The following is a 14349-nucleotide window of genomic DNA, read 5'->3' as shown; positions in this document are numbered from 1 at the left end:
GCTTGCAGTTGGAAGATGGAGCTTACCTCTTGAAAGCAGGGCACAGCGCATAACATAGCACACATCCCGCCTCTGGCTATGCACAAAAAAGACTGAAGTAAGGACTCAGTATTGCTGCCCTCCAGCAAGCCGTGTGACAGACCACTGCCAAAGCCATATCTCCTGAATATTAGAATTATTTGCATGAGAGATATGTTAAAATATACAAGATTTTTACTTAACATCATAGAAAATTGCTCTGAAGCAGTGACTTTTGGGCTTTTTTACTCTGACCCTCAGTAAGACATTTTTCATAGGAGCATTGCACACATTTAAATGTTTCCTGAAATGGTATGTCATATGGAAAGCACTCTGGTATTTTCTCTTATAATCTAGACTATTTTATTATGCTTTGCTTTTTAAAAAGCTGGCCCATGATTGGTTGCCCAGCCCGCTGAAGGATTGGGTCACCTGTTTGAAAACACATACTAAAGTATCCATGGACTCTGATACTAAAGCTGGAATGATTAAAGAAGCAGAAGAAAAAAAGACCTTTTTTAAAGAATACTCTTTTGGGGCAATAGTACCTGGAATGTTCTCCTTTTTCTCTAGTTTATATATTGTAGCCTTGAAATGATAGTAGGTGAATGATTTATACATAAGTTGCATGTATATATTTGAGATATACATGAAATGTTTGACACATAATGGACAAAACGAATGTTTGCTTTCTTTGCAGAATATCTTGGTCACTTAATTATAAACTTAGCTTTAACTTTTAAACTTCAGAATCTAAGGTGTATCTTAGCTTACTTGAATTTTATAAATTACATATTGAAAGTTGATAACTCAAATTTCCATAATTGATATGAATGATGGACTCTTTCTATTTCGTTGGTCAGGTTCTGGTAGTTAACTCTCAAGGAGAAATTTCACGATTGAGCACCAAAAAGGAAGTGGTCATGAAAGGAAATATCAACAATTACTTTAAGTTGGGTCAAGAAGGGAAGTATCGTGTCTATCACAATCAGTACTCCACCAATTCATTTGCTTTGAATAAGCACCAGCACAGAGAAGATCATGATAAGAGAAGGCATCTTGCACATAAATTCTGTCTGACTCCAGCAGGAGAATTCAAATGGAATGGTTCTGTCCATGGGTCCAAAGTTCTTACCATATCTACTCTGAGACTGACTATCACCCAACTGGAAAACAATATCCCTTCCTCCTTTCTTCATCCCAATTGGGCTTCCCATAGGTAAAAGAAACTAATGTTCTTTTATTGCTATGTAATATGCTTGAGATTTACAAAATTATTACTGCAGACATGCACTTAAAATTATCAGTACTAATGAATTAAATGAAATCAACTTAGTTAACAAAACACTGAAAATGAGTGTATAAGTGTGCTTCCAACACTAGCATTTGGAAGGTTTCTGAGAAACAGAATCTTTGTCTCTGGGTCAAGTGGGTAAAGTTCTAGAACTTTGTAGAATGTTTAAGGAGTTGGAGGATCAGCCGACTGTAGGATTTCCTCTGGTGTTCAGAATTTGATTCTATGAAGTAGAAACTTCTAACAGCAGTCCATTTTGATCTGCTTTACTTGGAAACATAGGTCCTATAGGAGAGTCATAAATTATAACTTGTACTTTTAAGATGAATGAAATAAAGTACTTTTCCTGTTTTTTTTTTTTTTCTTTCCTTTTGAAATATAGGGCAAATTGGATCAAGGCAGTTCAGATGTGTAGCAAGCCCAGAGAATTTGCACTGGCATTAGCCATCTTGGAATGTGCAGTAAAACCAGTCGTAATGCTGCCAATATGGCGAGAATCTTTGGGACACACGAGGTAAGTGAACGCTGAGCCTTGTGAATGGTGTACTGTACTTGCTGTTGGAATATTAATCTATTAGTAATGGAAGGTAATGTATTTAAAAGGCCATGGTGAAGACTTACTTCCTCTTGGTCTCATTTCTTCCTCTGTAAGATGTAAACATGAATGAACATTAGTTCGTATGATATAGAATTACAATGAAGATGAAAAGAGATCAGCATATGAAAATTAAATATTTCGCAAATAAAAATCCTTTTTTTTTTTTTTTTTAAACTAAAAAGAGCCTCATATATTTCAGTATCAGTCCACATGTCCAGGTAGTACGGCAGGCATCTCGCTTATTGAGAGCTGAGGTCTGTCAAGGATCACACAGCTCATTAGTAGACCCAGAGTTGTGAAACTGCAGCCAGTGGGATGGGTTTGTTCTTTAGCTTTAGTATTTTAAAATATTGATTATAAACTAAAAGAAGCTTATGGTAAAAAAAAAAAAAATGTAAATTATTTATTGCAAAAGGTGAGACTCAATTTCTAGCTTCCCTACTCCTCTGTAGGGTCCACTCCAAACATATAATGCTGTAAGTTTTCAAATGTAAATACACTGTGTGCTGCTGTCCAGAGCAGTGCTTTATCTGCTAATGAAAAGCTTTTTAAGAAAAGCAAATTCTACCTATTTAACATATTTCCATTTCCTTTGCTATTTCTGCCACCTAAGCCTTATACTTTGTTTTCTCTCTTTTCTCCCTCCTCTCTCGAATATAATTGCTTTTACCAGTAGAGACTTTCACAAGTGTAATGAACTGAATTCTTCCTTGGACAAAGAAAGGGCGGATAGGGTTAAGTTCAGGTGCAACACCCCAGAAGAGGAGCACTAAATGGGAAGCACACCTTTATTCCACTTCTAATGGCTCTCTTCTTGTGGTAGATAGTACAAGGCGCATCAGAGACAAGCAACAGTCTGTGCTTCTGTTTCTTCTTGCGTTCCCTCCAGACTTGCCCAGTTTTCTTCTGTCCAAGCACTCCCCACATTTTTTTTTTTGAAAGATTCATTTATTTATACATACAGAACTGGGGTACAGGCCAGAGGTGCAGGGGTGGTGAGAGGCTTCACCAGAGACAGAGTGGGGAGCAGAACAGGCCGATTGACAAGTACACTGCTGAGGGGAGCAGCCGGCGGGTCAGGAGAGATCTGCCGCGCGCCCTGTGGGTCACCTCCGGGGTGGGCAGGGATCGAAATCCTGCTGAAGAGGCTTTTAGCTTCTTAGTGCTGTGCTTTAACCTACTGCACCACAAGCGGGGTCCCGCACTTCCCACATTTTAAGAGCTCACCCTGAAGCCTGTGTTGGAGGACTGGGCAGCTGCCTTTGGTGCCACAGATCAGTACTTTGCAAACTAGAGCTCAGCTAAATATTGCTAAATAAAACTCCAATCTTCGAACATAATTTAAAATTACTAATAAATGAATAAGTGTAAAATTACTAAATCAGACTTTTATAAATGTATTTCTAAATAATACTCAATTTTTTTAATCACGGGTTTTCTTCTTCCTGGTTTGTCATTATGACAAACATGTCTTCTAGACATGTCACTTAGAAAGTCATAAAACTAAATTATGAATATGCAAGTATGACACATTTGGTAACATACACAGAATGATTCTTTTTCATAGTATGAGATGAGGTAAAAATGGAACAGTGAATGTCTTAAAATTTACAGACCATGATTCAGGAAAATTAGACATTAGTAATATGACTTCTACTCTGGCAATGCTATGGTCACATACTTCTAGGTTACAGACTTAAAATCAATCCTGAGGACATATTTAGAAGTTCAAATAGGTACTTTATTATGAAACATTTGTTTATTGTGATACCCAGTAAAAAGCTTTGAGAGCAATCTAAATATTTTCATAGTTGGAGAATATTTTTAAAATAATGGTAAATGGAATCATCTTTAAAAAAATTGCAAAGTCTATTGTAAATATTAAAAGAAATACCTACATTAAGGGAACTACCTCATGTTCATGTGTAAGAAGTCTCACTCTTGACAGTGTCAGGCTTTCCTCATGTTAATATATAAACTAATTTCAATAACATTGATAGCTAGAGTTGGGCTTTCTGTAGAATTTGACAAATAATTTACAGGGAATAATTTAAATAATTTATATGGAAATGGGCCAGTAATTGAAAAGATAAATGGGAAGGGTAAGGAAAAAGGTTTTGCCCTACCAGGGAACAAAGTTGGCTTGGTAGATCCACTAGACTGTAGGAGGGATGCAAAGATCAGCAGGTGGCCCGGAAAGAGATTAGCTGCCTTATGTGTGGAAATAGGTGGTAGATGTGATACTAGAATCAATACATTCAAAATTAAAAAAGAATCAGTAAATTATTCCTGACTCTGGTAAACCAGAGTTTTTTCTTTCCTCCCTCCCACTCTCCTTCCCTCTTCCCGTCTTCCTTTGCCTTTCTTCTACTCCTTCGTGTCTGCACTTCCCTCCTTTTTGTCTTATTTTCTTTCCCCCTGATTCTCTCATTATCACCCAAAATCTACATGAGATGGGCATTATTTCTCTCACATATGTCCAGTAAGATGGTGTGTAGTGTCCACATGAGCGTCCACGTGCACTACACGTGGCTTTCCCTGTGTTCACTCCGTGATGGATACAGGAGCCTTTGTGTTATGTATTGCTCCAGTGAGTGGTAATGAAATGAACACTTGGGAAGATACCATGGGTTTAAAAAGAAGGGCGTCTGCACCATAGCTCATTTCCTCCCCTCCAAAGAGAGCTACAGTTTTAGCTGTGCGTCCCCTTCTTTGACTGTGTGGTTTACCACCTCTGTGAGTATCAGCAAACAGTGGGTTGTTTTCGGTTGTTTCAGTTTTTGTGTCATCCTAAAACTTTTACCTTGAGATTAATTTATATTGTTTTATCACACAGTAATAAAACTGGGTTAATATGCACAGTGTGTTTTTAAAAGTCTACAGTTCTGTAAGCAAGAAAACCCAAACTAAGTAGGAAAAAAGGGCAAAGATAAAAATGTAATTCAAAGGAGACACATAAGCCGCGAGACACGCAAAGATGTGTAACCTCCCTGACGAGGTAGGAGAGCGCGCATTAAGCTAGGGACTGTTACTTCTCACCCATCAGGTTGGCAGTTAAAAATTGGAAGAGATTTCTGATATATTGCTATGAAAAGAGTAACTAGGATAAAAGAACAATTTGGTAAAAACAAAGTAGAAAATGCAGTTTTATCCCTAATTAAATTCCTTACAATATTTTGTAACGATGAGTTTTTCCATATTAGCCTGTTTAAAAGCCTGCCATATGGCAGTGAGGAAGAAACGAAGTCCAAAAGTGCCAATGAGATTGAGTCTCACAAATGTACCACAAAATGAAAATAATCCCTTCCCTAAAATTTACATGCAGTGTGACTCCTTTTCTTTAGGCTAATACAGTGTTACTATTTCTAAGCAGTGTAGACATTTGTGGTAGAAGTTTAAACAAAATGCAAAGACTATATGCATGAAATTTAAGAAATACACCTGTAAATAAACAAATGCTCAAAACAAACCATAGTTGGAAATTAGAAAATATTTTGAATCAAATGTTCACGAGAACATAAATACATTGAAAATTGTGTAGTGCAACTAAAAATATGCAGGGAAGTCGCTGGCCCCCACTGTTACCTTAGAAAAGAGGAACTGTAAATTAATTTGCCGGGCACCATCTTAAGTATTCAACCCGAAGAAAGGAATACTAATAAGCGTTGAACATCTGGTGAAATAAACCCTCTGTCAGGTCACCCTGGAGCCAAATGCTGCTATCCAGAACAAAGGACTGCGCCAACCAGTGTTCTGGCTCTCTGTCACCGTACTCGGGACTTTAAACTTTCACAGAATGCTTGAAGACAGTCAGGCTTCCTGCATTCCTCAGAGAACGGTGCCCGTCAGACTCTTCCTTCTGGTGGGTAAAGGCTTCGGTGCCCGTCAGACTCTTCCTTCTGGTGGGTAAAGGCTTGGGCACACCCAGCGATCTGTCACTGGGCTGAGGCCCTAGCCATGCCCCTCTCCCAGGAAGGAAAAGAACTTCTGGTTTGACTCAAAGAATGCCACTGTATGAAATAAGCCAGCAAGAAAGAGAAAAGTATCAAATGGTCTCACTTATAGAAGGAATGTAGAAAAAACAAAAAAGGAATTGGGAAAAAAATGTAACTATAGTAAAGTAAAAACCAAAATCATTAGGCAGCTATAGATCAGAGACATTTCTGCAGAGGAGGGAGAGGGGGAAGGGCCAGGACGGGTGGGACGAGCACAGGGAGAGGGGGGTGGAATGGGTGGTGGGAATTTCATGGGGAGATCACACATTGTACAAAAATGAAGGATGATGTAATTAATATATTTAAAATTTTTTTGTAATGCCACTGTACCCATGAGCAAGGAGATGGGTAAAATGATGGTTTCAGAAGGAAGTTCATAACATTACGGGCAGCAGTTCTGTTTAAGTGCTTTCATAAAATAAAAGGAGAAAGTCTTGCAAATTGTTATTTCTGTTAGTGTAAAACAGTTATTAAACTTGATAAATAAAACAAATATAAAATTTGGGTGGGCCCTGTGTTTTATTAATATTTATCATTGATTTAGTAATTGACAGCAAAAAGATGTGTATTCAAAAAATCTTAAAATATTAACAAGTGTATTCACAAGTAAATTAAGATAATAGTAAATTAAAATGGTCTTCCTTCCTTGTGGAAGTACCTGTCCATTTTTTTTTAAAGATTTATTTGTATATATAATAACTGGGGTACAGACCAGAGGTGCAGGGAGTGAGAGGATTCACCAGAGATAATGGGGAGCAGAGAAGGCAGATCTACTGAAATACACTGCTCAGGGGAGCAGCCGGCAGGTCAGGAAAGGTCTGCTGCACCATGTGGGTCACCTGCCCAGCCAGGGAATCAAACTCATGCTGCAGGTACTGCAGATAGATTCACAATGCTGTTCTTTACCCCCTTGCACCATGAGGGAGAGGGAGGTCCTACCTGTCCATTCTTAGGAGATTATTAAGAACATGCTATTTTAAGGAGTGAAGAAAATTTAGGTCATCTCATTAGATGCTAAGAAAGTATTAAGAAGGTATAACTCATTATTACCGCTCAGTTAAAAAAAAAAAAAGCAGTTAAATAGGAACAGATGAATAGGCTTTTATTGCGTATGTGAAAAATTATTTTAAGCTACATCAGAAGCATATTATGCTTTTGGTGAAACTCTTGAATTCCCATTAACATTCAGGTGAAACAAAATAAAGATGCCCATTATCACTGCTGCCTTTTAACTTTTCTTTAAACGACAGCCTGTGCAATTTGCCAAGAGAAATAAAACACACGCGCACACCAGGAAATAAAAGCACAAATAGAATATGCAGTCTAATTATGAACTCAAGAAAATTAATAGAAAACAAATCAGAAACAGTATAAAAATTAACTAAGGTGGCTGTTACTCTGAGCTGTAGGTTTTGTGTCTGCAAACAGTAACCACATAGAAACTCTAGTGGGATTCCTGAGAAGTCACAAATTGAATATATACAAAAGTAAAAACCTTATAAGCAGTATTGCAAGCAGGCAAATGATAACGTACTCAAAGAGAACGTGAAAGCCCAGGTCAATGAGGAGAACTGAGACTACTCCCAAGATACACCAGAGATGCCTCCGAAGCAGGCAGCATAGAGCAGTGGCTTAGAACCAGCTCCATGCTGGCCCGTTTACCACAGTCCTGCCAGGGAGCAGAGCGGTGAGCCCAGAGCCTCCCCAGACTTGCTCATGACCTCTCTGATTTCACCAAAAGACTCTCTTGTAAACTTGTGAACAAGTTTATTTTTACCTGGGAGCCTTATTTTCATAGAGACAGTAATGTGTTTGCTTATTCTTGCTACGAGGTTTTCAAAAGCCACGCTTTATAATATGTGGGATGTGTGCAGAGGTGATAAAACTGTAAAGAAAATTGAATGAATGATAATGACTACCTGGAGTTTAAGACACATTAGCTTCAGATCTGACTATCAATAAAGTTCTATTTCTTAACCTGGTTTTATATAAGATTTATTTATGCATACAGAGCTGGGGTACAGTCCAGAGGTACAGGGGCAGTGAGAGGATTCACCAGAGACAAAGTGGGGAGCAGAACAGGCAGATCAACAAAGTACACTGCTGAGGGGAGCAGGGGGTGAGACAGGAGAGGTCTGCTGTGCCCTGTGGGTCACCTCTGGGGTCGGGGGTCAAACTCTCACTGAAGCAGCTACGGTTAGCATACAATGCTGTGTCCTATCTGTTGCGCCACTAGGGAAGGCCTGGTTATATTTTTTAATAGATTTTTTAAAATTACAATGAAAGAAAAGATTCCAGCAATAATAAAGAAACCTCAAATGACTAGGAATAAATTTAACAAGAAGTACTCAGGACCATATAAAGAAATTAAAGTTTCACTAAAGGAATAAAGAGATACTTCAAGAAAATGAAGATGTATGTTTAGCTGTGTGTATTACATTTCCTAAAAATGCCATGCTTCAAATTAATAAGTATATTGATTCAATATATCAACAGTAAAGTTCATTTGCTTTGTGAGTAAAATGTTCCCTGCTGGGACACTAGGAATCTTGATTGAAATGATCTAGTATTTCATTTAGAAATTTAATGTGCAGGGCTAAGGGAAGTAAATGGCAGGGAAGAAGAGACAAGGTACTCGAACATATTTTGAAGCTGTAATCATCTAAATAGTTTGTACTGCACAAGTAATGCAATAGAATAGAGCAGAGAATTCAGAAATAGCCCTAAAGCTGTGGGAGGCTGGTTATGATACCACTGCATGTCAGCAGAGGAAGAGGGCATTTAGAGAGCATGTCCCCACATCCCTGCCTGAGCAGAAACATTTGATAAATGCAGATTTAAAAGAGAACAAACTCTTAAAAGCAGTAAACATTTTCAATAAGAAAGCATGGATTAATTATGTTTTTGTTGTGATACTTTCTTTTTAAACAGATATAAAACCCAGATGCCATAGAGGAAAAGAGTGGATATATGTTTTTAAAATTCTGAGTGGAAAAATAATATTATAATCAAACTCAAAAGACAGATGACAAACTGAGGACAAATATTTGCACTACAAATGGAAATGTCCTTAATTGACAAAGACCTTTTTATAGATGAAAAAGGACTAATAGTCCAGTACAGACAAGACAAAGGATCTGAACAGGCATTTTGCAGAAAAATAAATATGAAAGGCCAGTAGACATAAAGAGGATATGGTTACGTCTCATAATTAAAGAAATGTAAATCAAAACAGTGGGATACTATTTCTTGATCGGGCTATTAATTTAGAAGTTTGGTGTTAACTTGAGTGAAGCTGGGAGAGCAGGTGGCTGTATAATTGATGGTGGTGTGGAGTGTACAATTTAAAGAGCCGTCTGACACTGTCAGCTTTTTAAAATGCCACAAACTGGACCAAGCCACCCCTCCACTGGGAAACATAGCAGGGTACTCCTAAGTTTACCAAGAAAGGCATCAACATTATTGATTGTAGCTTTTTTGTAATAGCAAAACAAATGCAAGACCCTGGGTGTCACGTGGAAGCCGGGTTGAAGTTTAGTCCATATTCTAACTTTCTGTTTGACCGTGGAGATGTGGCAGGGACACTTAACACCCATTGCACCTGCTGGTGTGGAGTACCAGCCTCGTGGGGTTTCCTTCCTGGGGCCTCAGGGCTGCAGAGCGGCCAAGGCTTCTGCCCAGCCAGATGGAATTGACTTGCTGTGGAGCTTACTGTTGTCGCTGCTGTTCCCATAAGGATTGTCTTGGTAGCAGGGAGAACAATGGCATTTCTCAAGGGCAGTAACATCACAGATTAATCCATAACTGTTTGTCCTGAAATCACCAGTGCAGTGAGGACTTCATACTTGGTGATAAGAATGGAACAAGGGCTGTGCGTGCGGCCAGTTGTGATCCGGAGTGTCAGTGCACAGGTGTTACCTGTTCCAGCCACTACCAGGGAAGATGGCTCAGTTGCTGTGTCAGTCCTGGCCTTTCAAGGGGTTTTAAAGCTGAGCCCAACTTTCTCGACTCTGTTGAGAAAAGTATTTGGCCTGGCTCCGTCACCCACTCTTTATCTTGTTTGGCCTAGGCCTCAGCTTATCCGCCATGCTGCGCTCCAGAGCCTGCCTCACTCCCTGGGTGGTGTTTGGCAGTGGTACTGTGGTCAGTAGGTTAAGCCTGAGGAAAGTACACCCCCATTCCCCGCGTCCCATCGGTCTAGAGCCTAATGTGTGCCTGCTCTAGTGTGTGTAGTAGCAGAGATACAAAGCTTTCTTAGAAGTAGAGGTAACTAAATTAGGAACTGTGAGTGGAGCGATGGAGAGAAAATGAAATCCCCTATCAGTTTTTCAGCCCTTCCCCCCCAAAAGTTGACTAAAGAGCTCTCTCTCTCCCTATAGCGTGCATGCTAAATTGGCTACATCTGGGTAGGGTGTGCTTAAAAACAATTCTCCTACCACTAATCTCTCAGAGACATGAGCTTCTCTCTTCATGCCTTCAGTTCACTTCCCAGTTTATGAAAACTAGTCCCATTCATGAAAATCTAGTCCACTCACCTTAATGAAGAGCCTCATCTCAAGACTGCCATCTCTCTGCTGGCAGTGCAGCCCTGTCTTTTCCTGCCTAATGATTGACATCTAATTCATGTCATCCTTCCTTGCCCGCGCCTCTGGCCGGCAGCCCCGTGGGCCCCTTTGTGGATGTAAGAAGCCTGCATTCTTTCAGTGGAACCTGTGGGGTGCTTTTAAATCTCCAGATCTAGACAGAATCAGAAATACTGGTTCACAAAGTGAAAGGGATTTGTTGGTCCTTTTTGCAAGGAAAGAATCAAGTGTCCTTCAATAGGGGAAAGGTTCAATGCAAAGGTACATTATTTAACTCTTTATAATGATCTGTATGTTCTGGTATAGGAAGATCTGTATGTTCTGGTATAGGAACACACTAGATCTTCCTAGTGTGTTCACTGATTAAAAAAACTGACCTTGTGTTTGTGATCAAGTATCTCTGTCACAGAAGTGGAAAAGTTTGCAGGAGATGTTTTAGAAATAAGTCCGTTGTGAGGTGGGCTATGGGAAAGGGAGGATGTTTTGTTTCTACTTTTTCCAACTCTTTGGTTTTTCCTCTTATGAAATTGTACCTCTCCTTATGTTTGTGAGTTGGTTTGTCTGGGTTGTAGGGTTATAGCTAACCATTCTTTGCTTTTGTTTCCTAATGTTCATTTACGGTAGTTTTGTCTTTTTTATTTGTCAATTTTAAATGTATTTCTCTCTATCTTATATTCTTAGATTGCACAGGATGACATCAATTGAAAGAGAAGAAAAGGAAAAAGTCAAAAAAAAAGAAAAAAAGCAGGAAGAGGAAGAGACAATGCAACAAGCTACGTGGGTAAAATACACATTTCCAGTCAAGCATCAGGTAACTTTGTATTCCCTTTGAAGATAAATGGCAGCGATTGCTGTGACTTACTCTGTAACTCTGAGTAATTTATAATTTTGACTTTTGACACAATTACTTAAATAGTTGAAGTTGACTGATAAACTTAATTAGTTTAAATTATTGGTCTCATTTGGTGAAGATCTATAAAGTCACATTATTATTTAAGATCTATAAAGTCACATTATTGTTGGTCTCATTTGGTGAAGATCTATAAAGTCACATGTGCATTGTAAGCATTCTCATCCTTTTTTAATAAAAATTGTTTTCATTTTTACCAGGTTTGGAAACAAAAAGGAGAGGAGTACAGAGTAACCGGATATGGTGGTTGGAGCTGGATTAGTAAGACTCACGTGTATAGGTTTGTTCCTAAATTGCCAGGCAATACTAATGTGAACTACAGGAAGTCATTAGAAGGAGGTAAGTAATCAGTTATTTTTTCTGCATAATAATTCCAGATTTGTATTAATTTTTAAACATTGGTGATACTTTGACCATACTTTAGGTAAACTTTTTTCTGAAAAATTTAATAGAACATGCAAATCACTGCTGTAGTTTACTAATTATAAATTCTTTAAAATTTTAAATTAGTTTTAGTCACAGGATTTGTTAATCTGGGTTTCAATGAAAGAAAAATAACAAAACTTAGTAACAGGAAAATGACTTATTAAACTACCTATTTGTTCTTCTAAAATCTTAAATTTCATGCTACTTAACTTCTTGAGTAAATCATGTATCTGGTAACCTCAGCAGTGTAGCACTGAAAGAAAGAAATGATAGAGGCTTCCATGCAGTGTCACATAAGTGAAGCATTAACTCAGTACCACTAGCTAACACTTTACTTATTCACTTTTAAGATTTATTTTATTTATGCATACAAGAGCTGGGATATAGGCCAGAGGTAAGAGGACTCACCAGAGACAGAGTGAGGAGCAGAATAGGCAGATCGACTGAAATACACTGGGGAAGTTATTGTATTACCTTTTAACAAGGAAAAATAAGGATTTTGGAAGGCTGAAAAGTTTTATAGGAACTAGGAATTTTTTGGTACATAGTCGATTCTCCATAAATATTTCTAAATTTTTAAATACAAGTAATTGTGTTATTATCTGATTATGTTCGAGCTAAATGTCCATTATAACAAATTTCCACAAGTTCATTATAATATTTTATTACTGTTTAATTGCTACAATCATCCGCATAGCACTTAGAATTAAAGCACTTTTGTGTAATTGTGTCTGAACTGGTTTGTCCTGTATAATCATATTCAAAATACTTAGACATTTGCAGATTTATTTTGTATCTACTTTCCTTAGCATAGGCTTTTCCAAATGCGGGGCATCTTACCCAGTCAGTGAGCAGGTTGGACTTGAGGCGTCTCCTTTGCTCACAGGTAGTAGTCAGGAGCAAGCAGAGGGTGTGCTGTAGGCATGACTTAGCTGTAGGGTCGGAGTTTTACCACCAGTGTGCAGTCCGAGCTAATGATCCCTCTCACCGTGGCAAATCTAATCTGATTATTGATAGGTACATAGACGGGTCACAAAACAAAGACATGCACTCCAGGGTACACTTGGCATCACAAGACTAGAGTGCTCCGTGCTGGACTCTAACCTCTGTTCTAACTCAGACTGTGCATTTGCCTTGTGCATTAATTGAATAAAGGAGACTTGTCAATATTCTTCATGTCAAGAGGACCTTTAATGGGGGTACAACATTTAGAGTTTCTATTTTAAATAGCAAGGTTCTAAGAAGCTATCGATGGGCTTACCATTCCCATCTAAAGCTCTTTTTGGGCAACTCGAAGCCCTGGAAAATATGTTGCTCTGAAATCACTCAGGAAGACATTAATAAGAAGATCGATTTAGTTTTGTTTTTTTTTTTAATCTTTTCGTTACCTGTGAGGTCCAGACACATCCTGTCACCCCTTTCTGTGACTGTCTTCATCTCTTACCAGTATTCCACTATTGTGACGGTTATTGAATGTGGTTTTTTTTTTTTTTTCATGTTTCCACTCCCTCGCCAGTCATCTAGAAAGAATTGTTCACTTGAATAAAACATAAATACACCTTAGCAACGTGCCAAGAATTGGCACATTGCAGTTCAAGTAAAGAAAAAAAAATAGATGCCACTTAAGGCCCAGGAACATTCAGGTAGCTAGTAGTTCTGTTTTGTAGGTTTAATTTTATTTTCTTAATGGAATATTTGAAATTACACAAAGGTAAAAGAAAACAGAATAATGAACTTTTATGTAACCATCCTTCAAAGAGTTACCAAATCCAATTTTTTTTGTTTCAGTTATCATTGTCTTTTACCTGAAAGGTTTTCCCCCTTATATTTAACGCAAATCCAGGAGTCATTTGCCAAAGGTTGTTCAGTATGAAATAGACTCCATTGCCCACAAGCATCATACCATTAGCACACTCACCAAAGGGACAGTGCTAAAAATACTGCTCAGTGGACTCTCTGTCCATATGTCACTGCCCCGTTGTTTCAGACATGTCTTTGTATTGTTACCAGGTGAATCAGATCAGAACAAGGACCAGGCCCCACACACTGCCCACACTGCCTTTGGTCACTCTTCAGTCTTTTATTCAGTGATAGACCTACATGTTCTTAACCTAGAGCCCATGCCAAGTTCATAGTTGTCCAAGAATCCATTGAAATTGATTCCAGACATTTGTGTACATAATTCTTTTCTGGAGAAAGCATCTTAGCGTTTATCCAATTTAATGTGGTTGTGTTACAGAAGTTATTATTAGGGACCACTGATAATGACTTTCTGGAGTCAGTGAACAGATTGAAATAGTCTTTCATGGGGAGGCTTCTGAAGTACGTTTAAAATGCAGTCATTCAAGACTGTCCCTGGTGGGAAAAGAGGTTAAGTCTTGACACTGTGAAGCTGTTAGCAGCCACTGCAGCACAAGTTCAATACCTGCCAGGGAATTGACCCACATGGCATGGCAGACCTCTGCTGTCTCGCCCACTGCTCCCCTCAGTACTGCATTTCAGTCAATCCTCCTGTTCTGCTCCCC

At 38.6% G+C, this 14349-nt stretch overlaps 1 protein-coding gene across 1 annotated transcript in view; it reads left to right on the top strand.

The window, feature by feature from the left end:
- The window catches only part of BPTF (bromodomain PHD finger transcription factor), a 123935-nt gene that overhangs the window by 62581 nt on the left and 47005 nt on the right, over nucleotides 1–14349 (top strand). Inside the window, exons 9-12 of the mRNA XM_012732982.1 lie at nucleotides 882–1237; nucleotides 1695–1826; nucleotides 11170–11299; nucleotides 11599–11737. Of these exons, the coding sequence (XP_012588436.1) occupies nucleotides 882–1237; nucleotides 1695–1826; nucleotides 11170–11299; nucleotides 11599–11737 (757 nt within the window). The remainder of the gene's footprint in view (nucleotides 1–881; nucleotides 1238–1694; nucleotides 1827–11169; nucleotides 11300–11598; nucleotides 11738–14349) is intronic.

This window comes from Condylura cristata, unplaced genomic scaffold (assembly GCF_000260355.1).
Source record: "Condylura cristata isolate star-nosed mole 26May11 unplaced genomic scaffold, ConCri1.0 scaffold00038, whole genome shotgun sequence".
Classification (NCBI taxonomy): Eukaryota; Metazoa; Chordata; class Mammalia; order Eulipotyphla; family Talpidae; genus Condylura; species Condylura cristata.
This window is presented reverse-complemented; position numbering and strand designations above follow the sequence as displayed.